Here is a 13,125-nt window from a genome sequence, read left to right on the forward strand (position 1 = left end):
TCCCTTCCCTGAGGAAGATAGAAAGAGATAGGAGTCCCCACCGATAGTCGACGCCTCTGTCTCCAGGCTGTCTAAAAAGGTGGTGTTACCTGTCCCGGGATCTACCGCGTTGAATGACCCGGCAGATCGCAAGGTGGATGCTACACTAAAATACATTTACACGGCTTCCGGAGCTATATTGCGGCCTACTATAGCCTGTGCTTGGATTGCAAGAACTATTGCCAGGTGGTCTATCACTCTACAGGAGGAATCGACTACGCTGGATAAAGGTGGCGTTGATTTATTTTTACATAATATTCAGGATTCTGAAGGGTTCCTGGTAGATCCAATGAAGGACCTGGGTTCCATGGCTGTGGGGATCTCCTCCATGTCAATCTCTGCTCGCAGGGGTCTCTGGCTGCGCCACTGGTCTGCGGATGCGGAATCCAGGAAGTGTGTGGAGGGCCTAACATATAAAGGTCAGGCTCTCTTTGAGGAGGTGCTGGATGCGTGGATTGCCACGGCTACCGCGGGTAAGTCTCCTTTTCTCCCATCAGCTGCACCGGCTACGAAGAAGTCTTTTTCATCAACCACGTCACAGTCCTTTCGGCCCGCGAGATCTAGAAAGAACAAGCTTTCGAACACCTTCTTCAGAGGTGGTCGTGCCAAAGGAAAGAAACCCGCTCCCGCAGGTTCCCAAACCCAGAAGCCCGCTTCTGATACCCCTAAGTCCTCCGCATGACGGTGGACAGCTAGGCCAGGAGGAGGGTCAGGTGGGGGCGAGACCACGTCTGGGTGTCGTCCGGTCTGGACTCCTGGGTCCTGGATATAGTGTCCAGAGGGTACAGACTGGAGTTTCAAGATCCCCCGCCTCACCGTTTCTTCAAGTCAGGCTTGCCAGCTCTGCTGGCGGACAGAACAATTCTTCTGGAGGCCATCAGAATATTGGTGGTGTCAGAGGTCATTGTTCCAGTTCCGCCTCAGCAGAGGAACAAAGGTTGTTATTCGAACCTTTTTGTGGTACCAAAACCGGATGGTTCGGTATGACCTATCCTGAACTTAAAGTCTTTGAACCCTTATCTCAGGAGTTCAAATTCAAGATGGAATCTCTGAGAGCTGTCATCTCCGGACTGGCGGAGGGGGATTTCCTGGTGTCTCTGGACATCAAGGCTGCATACCTCCACATTCCCATTTGGTCGCCGCATCAGGCATATCTCAGGTTTGCACTGTTGGATGATCACGATCAGTACCAGGCGCTACCGTTTGGCCTATCCACAGCACCGAGGATCTTCACCAAGGTGATGGCGGAGATGATGGTTCTCCTCCGCAAGCAGGGGGTGAACGTAATTCCGAATCTGGACGATCTCCTGATCAAGGCATTGCCCAGGGAGAGGTTGTTGCGATCCATCACGCTCACGACGCAGCTGCTTAGGTAGCACGGTTGGATCCTGAACCTTCCAAAGTCTCATCTGGAGCCGACAAGGCGGCTGTCTTTCCTGGGGATGATCCTCGACACGGAAGTACAGAGGGTATTTTTCCCGGTGGAGAAAGCGTTGGTGATTCAAACAATGGTCCAGGATGTCCTAAAGCCTACCCGGGTATCGGTCCATCAATGCATACGCCTTCTGGGGAAGATGGTTGCTGCCTACGAGGCTCTGCAGTACTGCATGTTTCATGCTCAACCTTTTCAGCTGGACCTCTTGGACCAGTGGTTGGGCTCTCACCTACACATGCACAAGTGGATACGCCCGTCTCCGAAAGCCAGGATTTCACTCCTCTGGTGGCTACAACTTCCGCACCTTCTGGAAGGGCGAAGGTTTGGAATTCAAGACTGGATCCTTCTAACCACAGATGCAAGTCTAAGAGGTTGGGGAGCTGTCGCTCTGGGGGAAACCTTTTAGGGACGATGGTCGGAGCAAGAGTCACTTCTCCCAATAAACATCCTGGAACTCCGGGCCATGTACAACGCCCTTCTGCAAGCAGCACACCTTCTACAGGATCGGGCTGTTCAAGTGCAGTCGGAGAACGTGACCACAGTGGCCTACATAAACCGACAAGGCAGAACGAAGAGCAGGGCTGCCATGTCAAAGGTGTCAACGATCCTCATCTGGGCAGAAAGGCACGCAGTGGCGATGTCGGCAATCTTCATTCCGGGCGTAGACAACTGGGAAGCAGACTTCCTCAGCAGACACCAGGAGAGTGGGGTCTCCATCCGGAGGTGTTCGAGGAGGTAACCGGTTGGTTGGGGGTTCCTCACATAGACATGATGGCCTCCCGCCTCAACAAGAACCTTCGGAGGTACTGTTCCAGGTCGAGAGACCCACAGGCGGTGGCGGTGGACGCACTGGTAACTCTGTGGGTGTTCAAGTCAGTGTATGTGTTCCCTCCACTCCCTCTGATACCAAAGGTTCTTCAACTCGTGAGAAGAACAAAGGTTCTGGCAATCCTCATTGCTCCGGACTGGCCAAGGAGGGCTTGGTACGCGGATCTTCTGCTGGAAGATCCATGGCCGTTACCTCTTCGGGAGGATCTGCTCCTGCAGGGGCCGTTCGCTTATCAAGACTTACCGCAGCTACGTTTGACGGCATGGCAGTTGAACGCCAGATCTTAGCTCGGAAAGGTATCCCGAGTGAGGTCATTCCTACCCTGATACAGGCTAGGAAAGGGGTAACGTCTAAACATTACCATCGCATTTGGAAGAAATATGTTTCTTGGTGTGAGGCCAAGAAGTTTCCTGCGGTGGAGTATTAACGTTTTCTCCTTTTCCTGCAAACGGGTGGATATGGGACTGAGATTGGGCTCCATCAAGGTCCAGATCTCTGCTTTGTCCATTTTCTTCCAAAAACAATTGGCTGTTCTTCCTGAGGTTCAGACCTTTTTGAATGGGGTTCTGCACATCCAGCCTCCCTTTGTGGCGCCTACGGCACATGGGATCTTGACGTGGTGTTGCAGTACCTGCAATCTGCTTGGTTTGAGCCTCTACAGGAGGCTGATCTCAAGTTTCTCACGTGGAAGGCGGTCACCTTGTTGGCCTTGGCTTCTGCATGACGCGTGTCGGAATTGGGGGGCTTTATCTTGTAAAAGCCCCTATCTGATCTTCCATATCAACCAACCTATTGTGGTGCCAGTGGCTACTGACTCCTCAATTACTTTAAAGGCCTTGAATGTAGTGAGGACTTTGAAAATTTACGTGAAGAGGATGGCTCGTCATTGGAAAAGTGACTCTCTGTTTGTCCTCTATGATCCTAAGACAATTGGATGTCCTGCTTCTAAGCAGTCGGTTTCACGCTGGATCAGGTTCACTATCCAGCATGCTTATTCCACGGCAGGTTTGCCGCGTCCGAAATCTGTGATGGCCCACTCTACTCGTAAAGTGGGCTCTTCCTAGGCGGCTGCCCGGGGTGTCTTGGCGGTACAACTCTGCCGAGCAGCTACTTGGTCTGGGTCGAACACGTTTGCCAAGTTTTACAAGTTCGATACTTTGGCCTCTGATGACCTCAAGTTTGGTCAAGCAGTGTTGTAGGAGCCTCCGCGCTCTCCCTCCCGTCCTGGAAGCTTTGGTACATCCCCATGGTACTAATATGGACCCCAGCATCCTCTAGGACGTTAGAGAAAATAGGATTTTGGTTACCTACCGGTAAATCCTTTTCTCGTAGTCTGTAGAGGATGCTGGGCGCCTGCTGCGTTTCCTGGTTTGGGTTTATAGTTCAGAACTGCCTGGTTCCTAGGTAAGTTCTGCGTTATTTGCTGTTTCAGCTGTTGCTGAGTTTTTCCGGCATGTTGGCCGGATTTACATGTTGTGTGAGCTGGTATGAATCTCGCCACTATCTGTGTAATTCCTTCTCTCGAAGTATGTCGTCTCCTCGTGCACAGTTTCTAGACTGAGTCTGGTAGGAGGGGCATAGAGGGAGGAGCCAGCCCACACTATTAAACTCTTAAAGTGCCAATGGCTCCTGATGGACCCGTCTATACCCCATGGTACTAATATGAACCCAGCATCCTCTACGGACTACGAGAAAAGGATTTACTGGTAGGTAACCAAAATCCTATTTTCTTATATAAATAACTTTATATATCTCTCTTTTTTCCAGCTGTTAAGTTCTGAGCTGGCAAATGCCAGGGATGAGAACAAGAAGACAGCAAACGATCTTCTGCACGCTGAAAATGTGCGCGCTGGGAGAGATAAGTACAAGACACTTCGCCAGATCCGTCAAGGCAACACCAAGCAGCGTATAGATGAATTTGAGTCCATGTAACACCTGCTTTTTTTTTTTGTCTATTTCTCACATTGATCTTCCTTTCCATGGCTCAGCTGGAACAACTGTTACCACTTTGATGAGGCAGGGTTTGATGCAATACAATCATAAGCTTTTAGTCTTTCCAATCTTCCTCTTGTGCAGGAAGACTGCTCCATCCTCCTACACTCTGCTGTTCCAGAGACACCACAGAAAGCTCTAGATTTCTCCAGCAGTTTTGAAGATTTAAAAATGTTTCCCAAAAAGGTCTCCTCCTAACAAGCTTCTGCCATAACATGGAGCTTTATGTGCCTAATATATTTTCAATTTATTAAGACAAACTTTTAAATGCAGTATGCTGTTGTCTATTTCTTGCACTGGTTTAATGGAACTGTACAGTCCTACCACTGTAGTGTGTGCGATGACTTGGTATTGTCTGCACATTCTGTTTGTTTTCTACCTTACATTTCCTATTAGAATTAGTGGAGCAAGTCTGTCATTTGTGGCGTCTGACAGAAGCATATTGTAGCAATTCTGGAATCATTTCTATTTATTTATTTTTGAAGACCAACAACTGATCTATTAAGAGTTTGCTTCAAACAGATTATTTAAATGTTTAGAAGTAGAAAATGTTTTTTATATCTGATCACCAAACGTGCCTCAGATTATGTGTAGTATACATTGACCATTAGACCCATACTTACCTAAATTGCACACGTGCTTGATTTGCCAAGATGTAAAGTCTGTCTTTACTTTCTTGTCTGTAAATCTGGGACATATAGGAAATCCTCTACAAATGTCCATTCTTCACTGCTGGAAAGTATTTGTTTGAACATAATTTTTTGCCTTGGTGGTTGCAGTTCCATGCTGGCATTTCCTCTCCTCCCTGTACCAGTATTATATATTAAATATTTTTTTCTAGCTATGCACAGTTTAGTGAAGTAGTAGAGAAGAAGAGGCAAAACTGCCTTTGGGAAGACAAAGAAACAACTATATACTGTATTATAAAAGATTATTTTGAAACTTGTGTAATGCTCAAAGAGCTTTCAGTATTAAGGGCATACTTCTAGTATTATTTGACACACATTTGCTCATTAACCCCGTCATCCATGGCTGTATGGGGATTTTCCCAAGCAAAAGTGTTAATGTTTTTTTTTTTTTTCTAAACTATAGTCTATTGCTGTAAATTATATTGATGGGGTTTGTAACAGCACATAGGAACATTTGTTTTATTATAATTTCCTTTCTAACTAAACCAGTGCAGATTCCCTGTTAAAATCTATTTGTCATGTTTAGTTATTGTTTTCCTTTTTTGTGATCTGAACTTGTTCTGTTCTTCCAGTGCCAATAAAATATAGATCATTTGAATCTTTTATGACTTGTTTAATTTTTTTTTTTTTTGTTTGCTTGTTTTATGTTGTCTATCGTCCAATGGTTCCTCAGATGTTTTTGATTACGTGAGCATTAGTAAATGTATCGGCAGTGATTATTTGTGAGTGAACTGTGCGCAAAAGCTTTGTGGTTTGCATAATATACATTATGTGGGTTTATTGGAGGTATCTGAATGTCCTATTGTGTATATGAGTAATATTGCATGTGCCTGCCACCTACATAGCAACTACCTTCATTTAATCTAGTAAATCTTTCTCTTTGCACACAATAATTAGAAGGTGATGCTCTGTGAACCACCCAACATTACAGACCACATATTAAAGATAACCTCTAACTCTCAAGCTGTTACATTTCAAATTGTTACATATTGAAAGAGGACTATAATATTTGTTAAATCTTTGAATTCAAATAAAATAAAGAAATTGCATAAGTGAGTTTCTTCATGGAAAAATATACGTTCCTTAGACACAGTGACAGCCAGCAAAGAATGGAAAGAACAAAATTAAATAAAGTGCCCACTGGCCAGGAAAGAGACAAATGCTGGAAAATCATACACAAGGAATTGAGGGCTATATAATAGGTAACTTCTGACCAGTTTATGAATTAATTTTTATTAAAATTTCTCAAACGTCCTAGAGGATGCTGGGGACTCCGTAAGGACCATGGGGTATAGAGGGGATCCGCAGGAGACATGGGCACACTATAAGACTTTCAATGGGTGTGAACTGGCTCCTCCCTCTATGCCCCTCCTCCAGACCTCAGTTAGACTCTGTGCCCAGGAGTGACTGGACACACACTAGGGGAGCACTACAGAGTTTCTCTAAAGACTTTATTGTTAGGTTTTTTATTTTCAGGGAGACCTGCTGGCTACAGGCTCCCTGCATCGTGGGACTGAGGGGAGAGAAGTCAGACCTACTTCTTCTTAGTTCAAGGGCTCTGCTTCTTAGGCTACTGGACACCATTAGCTCCAGAGGGTTCGATAACTTGGTTCGCCTAGCTGCTTGTTCCCGGAGCCGCGCCGTCACCCCCCTCACAGAAGCCAGACGAAAGAAGCCGGGTGAGTATGAGAAGACAGGAAGACTTCGGTGACGGCAGAAGACTTCAGTAGCGGAGGTACAGCGCAGCGGTTGCACTGCGCTCCATGCTCCCACACACCAACGGCACTCACAGGGTGCAGGGCGCTGGGGGGGAGCGCCCTGGTCAGCAAGTTACTGAAGGTCAAAAAGCCTGGCAATTGTGGCATATTCGGTGCCTGGGCACCGTGTCCGATACCCCCGCCAGTGTAACGCAGCGGTCGCGCTGCGCGCCATTGCTCCCACACACCAACGGCTTTGCGAGGGCGCAGGGGGGGCGCCCTGGGCAGCAATATATAAAGAAGCATGTATACAGTATATTGATACTATATATGGACCCCCGCCAGCTTAAAATATATATATTAGAAGTGGGGCTGAAGCGCGCCGGGAAGGGGCGGAGCTTAGCCCTCAGCAGATTCAGCGCCATTTTTCTCCATGTCCCCGCCAAAGCAGAGGGGGGGCACAGTGTTTTAGTGCTATATAGGGAGATATATAGCACTATTTTGGATATTTGGAGTATAATCATTATTGTGGTGCATATATATATCTGTTGTTCCTGTCAGATTACCCACTATAGTTTTTAGTCAACATATGTCGTCATGAGTGACGTCTGTTGCCACTTAATTCAAGAGATGCAGTATCAGCAGGTCGGTAGTGATTTCCTTGTCAAAGGTAAACACTGTATGGGAGACACAATAGTATGTGGGTGACCCTGTCGGCACCAACTGTTATTACCGGGTGTAATTTAACATGCTGTAACTGCCTTATACCTGTATATATATATATTTATAGGTATGGTACGGTTCCATGGGATGTGTGGGGGAGTGTTATTAAATTACACATGTATGCTTCCCTCAGACCCCTCGGGGTTGTAAGAATGTTATTTTGCCTGGTTACTACCCCTTTCTGTCGACAAATACTAGATTTTCTGTCGGCCATAACGTTCCTGGTAGATCCACAGCTGGGGCATGTCAGTACATTGTCACACACATTCAGAACACATTAATGTCACTAGGGACCCGACGGTTCAGGACAATCCGCTTATATGTACGGTGTATGTGTGTATATATATATATATATATATATATAGTATCCAATATCCGAAATACAGAATATTCCGGAATACGGACTTTTTGAGTGAGAGTGAAATAATGAAACTTTTGTTTTTTGATGGCTCACTGTACACAAACTTTGTTTAATACACACAGTTATTAAAAATATTGTATTAAATGACCTTCAGGCTGTGTGTATAAGGTGTATATAAAACATAAATGAATTGTGTGAATGTAGATACACTTTGTTTAATGCACAAAGTTATAAAAAATATTGGCTAAAATTACCTTCAGGCTGTGTGTATAAGGTGTATATAAAACATAAATGCATTCTGTGCTTAGATTTAGGTCCCATCGCCATGATATATCATTATATTATGCAATTATTCCAAAATACGGAATAATCTGATATCCAAAATACCTCTGGTCCCAAGCATTTTGGATAAGGGATACTCAACCTGTGTGTGTGTGTGTGTGTGTGTATGTATATATATATATATATATATATATATATATATATATATATATATATATATATATATATATACAGGTTGAGTATCCCATATCCATATATTCCGAAATACGGAATATTCCGAAATACTGACTTTTTTGAGTGAGAGTGAGATAGTGAAACCTTTGTTTTTTGATGTCTCAATGTACACAAACTTTGTTTAATACACAAAGTTATTAAAAATATTGTATTAAATGACCTTCAGGCTGTGTGCATAAGGTGTATATGAAACATAAATTAATTGTGTGAATGTAGACACACTTTGTTTAATGCACAAAGTAATAAAAAATATTGGCTAAAATGGCCTTCAGGCAGTGTGTATAAGGTGTATATGTATCATAAATGCATTCTGTGCTTAGATTTAGGTCCCATCACCATGATATCTCACTATGGTATGCAATTATTCCAAAATACGGAAAAATCCCATATCCAAAATACCTCTGGTCCCAAGCATTTTGGATAAGGGAGACTCAACCTGTATATATATATATGATATGTGTGTTTTTGTGTATTACATTATGTATGTTCATATTATGATTTATACTGAATGCTGAAGTAATAGTATTCCTTTTCATGTGCTGGTAGCTCTGTTGATAAAGCTCTAGTTCGGCCATGACGAGTTGGTCTCAGATCCTCTCAGGGAGTCCGAATGTTGTTCGTTTCCCGCCGCAGATAGAATGCTGTGAAAGTCGACACGGGGCCTTGTCACAAAGGATCGTATACAGGAACCTAAGTGATATGTTATTTCTATGCTTTGGACTTATCTGCATTACATGCACATGGGAGAGTGTTTATATTCGGAAAGGCATCCGATAGCATTACCCTAAAGGGAGAGGGGATGTTCCTTAGGTTGGATCTTCTCTATAAATTGCGGCAGGCTGCCAGGCTTATATAGGAGGTGTGGCCGGGGGAATACTGAGGCTGACTCAGAGAGATACTGGAGTTTCTTCCTGGGACGGTGTACCGCTGTTTGGGGATGCCTCAGTTCAGTCAATCTCGGCGGATACTCCTGGAAAATCTAACTTTGTGAGGTAGTCTGCTTCACAACGGTTGGTGACGCATTATTTTGTGGGATGCAGTAGTTTTCACCGGTTCGATACCGCTCTTTTTTCCTTTTCTGTGCAGACAGTAGAAGGTGAAAGGTAAGTGTTCTGCAGCCTTGGTAGGTTCGCAGAAGCGGATGTCGTTTTCTGTTTCTGCCACATCCACCACATGTCCCTGAGTCTATATGGCTGGAGCCCACTCCGGTGGAAACTCGTCTACTACTTTTCAGTCAGTCCGGGAATAGATTAGGACCTGTGAGTTAATTATAGAATCCAAAGGAGGACATTCTGGTGTTATAGATGTTTCCCTCACTGATTTTTCTGATAAATCTTGCCGTTTCCCCTCTGGAAGGGGAGGTAGTACGCGACGCCATACCAGAGGTGCGTCAGGTTCAGGGCATTGTCCTGCTGTCCCTGTTTAAAAAAAAAAAAAAACTAGAGGTTTAAATGCGTTGTTCTCCGCATTCAGATTACCTGGGTGGATGTCCAGGATTGTCTTTACCATTTCACCGGAGTGAGATGGTATTCTTTCGATAGTAAGAGCCATTGTGGTTCTGTACTGGCACACTCTCCTGATTAAGGCGAGGTCAAGACACAAGTGGTGCAAATCGTTGTTTTCTCTCTGACTGTTCTTCAACACAGGGGAAGGCTGTTAATCCCAACGACGCAGGCGTCGGAGGTGGGTATCAGAGTAGATACGGAATGGTTAAAGTTCTGTGGTTTCCTGTGGAAAGAGGTCTGAGGATCAGATTTGCAGTGACGATCCATCAATATGTTCCGTTGATGAAGAAGATCGGCGCGGCCTAAAAGGCCTTTTCGGTGAGCAGGTCAAATGCCAGAGTGGTTTCCACGGGGCCTGTTGGAAATGTGGTCCGGTTCTCACCTGCGCATGCTCTGGAATATAATCTTAATGGCCTGGTTTTCGCTCCTGTGGTGTCGGCTCAGTTCTCACCTCCTTGAGGAGTGCCTCAATTGGACATGTTAGCGTGTCGCTTCAATGCGAGATCTCAGAGATATTGTTCCAGGTCAGAGGACACTCAAGCTATAGCAGTGGATGTCCTCGGGACACCTTGGGGTGTTTTTCAGTTGGTCTATGTGTCCCCTCCGGTTTCACTCTTCTGAAGGTGATAAACGTAAGAAGAACAAGGGTTCAGGGGATCCTCATAGTTCCGATCTAAACGAGGAGGGCTTGGTATCCAGTTCTTCAAGATTTACTCATAGAAGATCCCTGTCCTTTTCCTCTACTGTTACAAGAAGATCTGGGCGTGTATCAACTTACTGCGGCTGCGTTTGACGGCGTGGCGGTTGAACGCCATATCCTAACCAGAAAGGATATTCCCAGTGAAGTCATTTCACATTTCTTCGGGCTAGAAAAGGAGTAACGGCGAAGCCTTACCACCGTGTTTGGAGAAAATGTGTGTATTGGTGTGATAACAAGAAGGCTACTATGGAAGTTTTCAACTGGGTCGTTCTTCTCCATTCTTTGCAAGCAGGTGTGGGTGCAGGCCTAAAGTTAGGCTCCATTTCAGTGCGGCTTTGGCCTTGTAAATTTTCCAACCTCCATTTGTGCCCCATTGGCACCGTGGGACCTTGACGTGGTGTTGCGTTTTCTTGTGTCAAAAGGTTTGGAACCTTTTATGACAGGTTGTGTTAAAGTTTCTCTCTTGGAGAGTGGTCATGCTTTTGGCTTTGGCGTCCGCAGGGCGGATGTCAGAAGTAGCGGCTGGGTTGTTTGATCTTCCAGGTGGATAGAGTGGAATTGAGAACTCTGATAATAGTTCTGCCAAATGTGGTTTCGGTGTTTCGCAGAAACCTGCCTATTTGATGCCTGTGGTTGCTTAAGCATTGGCTGATTCAAGGTCTCTTGATGTAGTCAGGGCTTTGAATATTTGTCGCCAAGTTGGCTCAGATTGGGGAATCAGAGATTCTGTTTGTCCGGTATGCCCCAGCGTGATTGAGGCGCCTGTGTCTCTGCAGTTTGTTACACGCTAGATCTGTGATACGATTTGGCGCGCTCGTTCTACGGCTGGATTGCCGTTACCGAAGTCAGTGGTGACCCATTCTACTAGGTAGATGGGTTCTTCTTGGGTGGATGCCCGAGGAGTCTCGCCGGTTCATCTTTGCCGAGCGGATACTTGGTCGGGTTCAAACACTTTGGCTAAGCTATTCAAGTTTGATACCCTGGCTGATGGGGACCTCATGTTTTCTCAATCGGTCCTGCAGAGTCGTACGCACTCTCCCGCCCGGTCTGGAGCTTTGGTATAATCCCCATGGTCCTTACGGAGTCCCCAGCGTCCTCTAGGACGTTTGAGAAAATAGGATTTTAATACCTACCAGTAAATCCCTTTCTCTTAGTCCGTAGAGGATGCTGGGCGCCCGTCCCAGTGCGTACTGTCTGCAGTTATTTATTATGGTTACATTCTTGTGGTGTTTCTTTTCTGTCAGCCTGTTGCTGAAGTTGTGCATGTCATGGCATGCAGTGTCTTATTACTGGTTGTGTTGCTTAATTCTCTCAGCATGCGGCTGTGTATTGTCCATGCCGTGGCCTAGTATTCTTTTGACTACCACATTCTGCGGTATGTTCGTGGTGTGAGCTGGTATGACACTCACCGTGTTTAATCAATAAATCTTTCCTCGAAATGTCTGTCTCCCTGGGCACAGTTTTCTAACTGAGGTCTGGAGGAGGGGCATAGAGGGAGGAGCCAGTTCACACCCATTGAAAGTTTTATAGTGTGCCCATGTCTCCTGCGGATCTTGTCTATACCCCATGGTCCTTTATGGAGTCCCCAGCATCCTCTACGGACTAAGAGAAAAGGATTTACCGGTAGGTATTAAAATCCTATTATTTGTTGGCAGGTTTTCAAAATTCCTGATCACAGCTATGTATAAAGCCCTTTTTTTTTTTTTTCTTCTTGAGTGGTGCATTTTCATTTTTGCCTCCTCTATCAATTTGTAACTTTATCCACCAAAATCCACCAACTATGAAGTCCTGTGTACTTTATGATGTTACTAGGTACGGTAGTGTGAGCTGACTGTACAGGGGAGTATTTTTCAATTTATGCTTAATCAACTTGACCCTCCCCAACTCATGTAGAAACTACAACTTCAGCATACATACACAATGTAATCCTCAAAATGACAAAATTCATTAGAAATCTCTTGGATGCCTTCTAATTATGCCTCAAGTAACAGTCCAAAGACCTACTGGTAGGTTCATTGACTTCTGACAAAAGGGATTTCTCTTACGTCCTAGTGGATACTGGGGTCTTGTACTTTAGTACCATGGGATATAGATCGGGTCCACTGGAGCCTGGCACTTTAAAACCTTTAGTGTGTGTGTGCTGGCTCCTCCCCTCTATGCCCCTCCTACCAGACTCGGTTTAGAAAAATGTGCCCAGAAGCCGGGTGCATGTCTCTGGAGCTCCAGAGAGTTTCCTTTATTTTTTTATTTTAATTTATTATTTTAAGGTAGCTCTGGTTGACAACCAGGCTACCTGCTTCGTGGGACTTAGAGGGGGGCAGAACCAATGGTTCGTAATCCCAGCCGACAGGACACAGCTCCTGAGGTACTGATCACACATCGTTCGTATGTGTGCCCATGCTAGCAGCTAGCCGCCACCCTCTAACAGATGCTGAAGTTACAAGATGCGGTGATTATTACACCAGGGTCCCGGTTAGTGGGTCCCCGGTGAAGTTTTGACGGCAAGTCACGGGCCCGGAGCTGTGGTGCCTGCAGCAGACAAACTGGCTCAGGGCTGTTGCCCCGCAGTGCTCACTATCTCAAGGCTTTGTGTGTACTGTACAATACATTTTCAGATGTTTGTTATAACGTGGCCAGTA

At 45.4% G+C, this 13,125-nt stretch overlaps 1 protein-coding gene across 3 annotated transcripts in view; it reads left to right on the top strand.

Moving 5' to 3' along the window:
* MSN (moesin) overlaps positions 1 to 5,587 on the top strand; it is a 477,122-nt gene extending 471,535 nt beyond the window's left edge. For all 3 annotated transcript variants that reach the window (XM_063937062.1, XM_063937061.1, XM_063937063.1), the window contains exon 13: positions 4,071 to 5,587. In XM_063937062.1, the coding sequence (XP_063793132.1) occupies positions 4,071 to 4,235 (165 nt within the window). In that variant the 3' untranslated portion in view covers positions 4,236 to 5,587. The remainder of the gene's footprint in view (positions 1 to 4,070) is intronic.
* The last annotated feature ends 7,538 nt before the right edge of the window (positions 5,588 to 13,125 follow it).

The sequence above is a fragment of the Pseudophryne corroboree genome, chromosome 8 (assembly GCF_028390025.1).
Source record: "Pseudophryne corroboree isolate aPseCor3 chromosome 8, aPseCor3.hap2, whole genome shotgun sequence".
NCBI lineage: Eukaryota > Metazoa > Chordata > Amphibia > Anura > Myobatrachidae > Pseudophryne > Pseudophryne corroboree.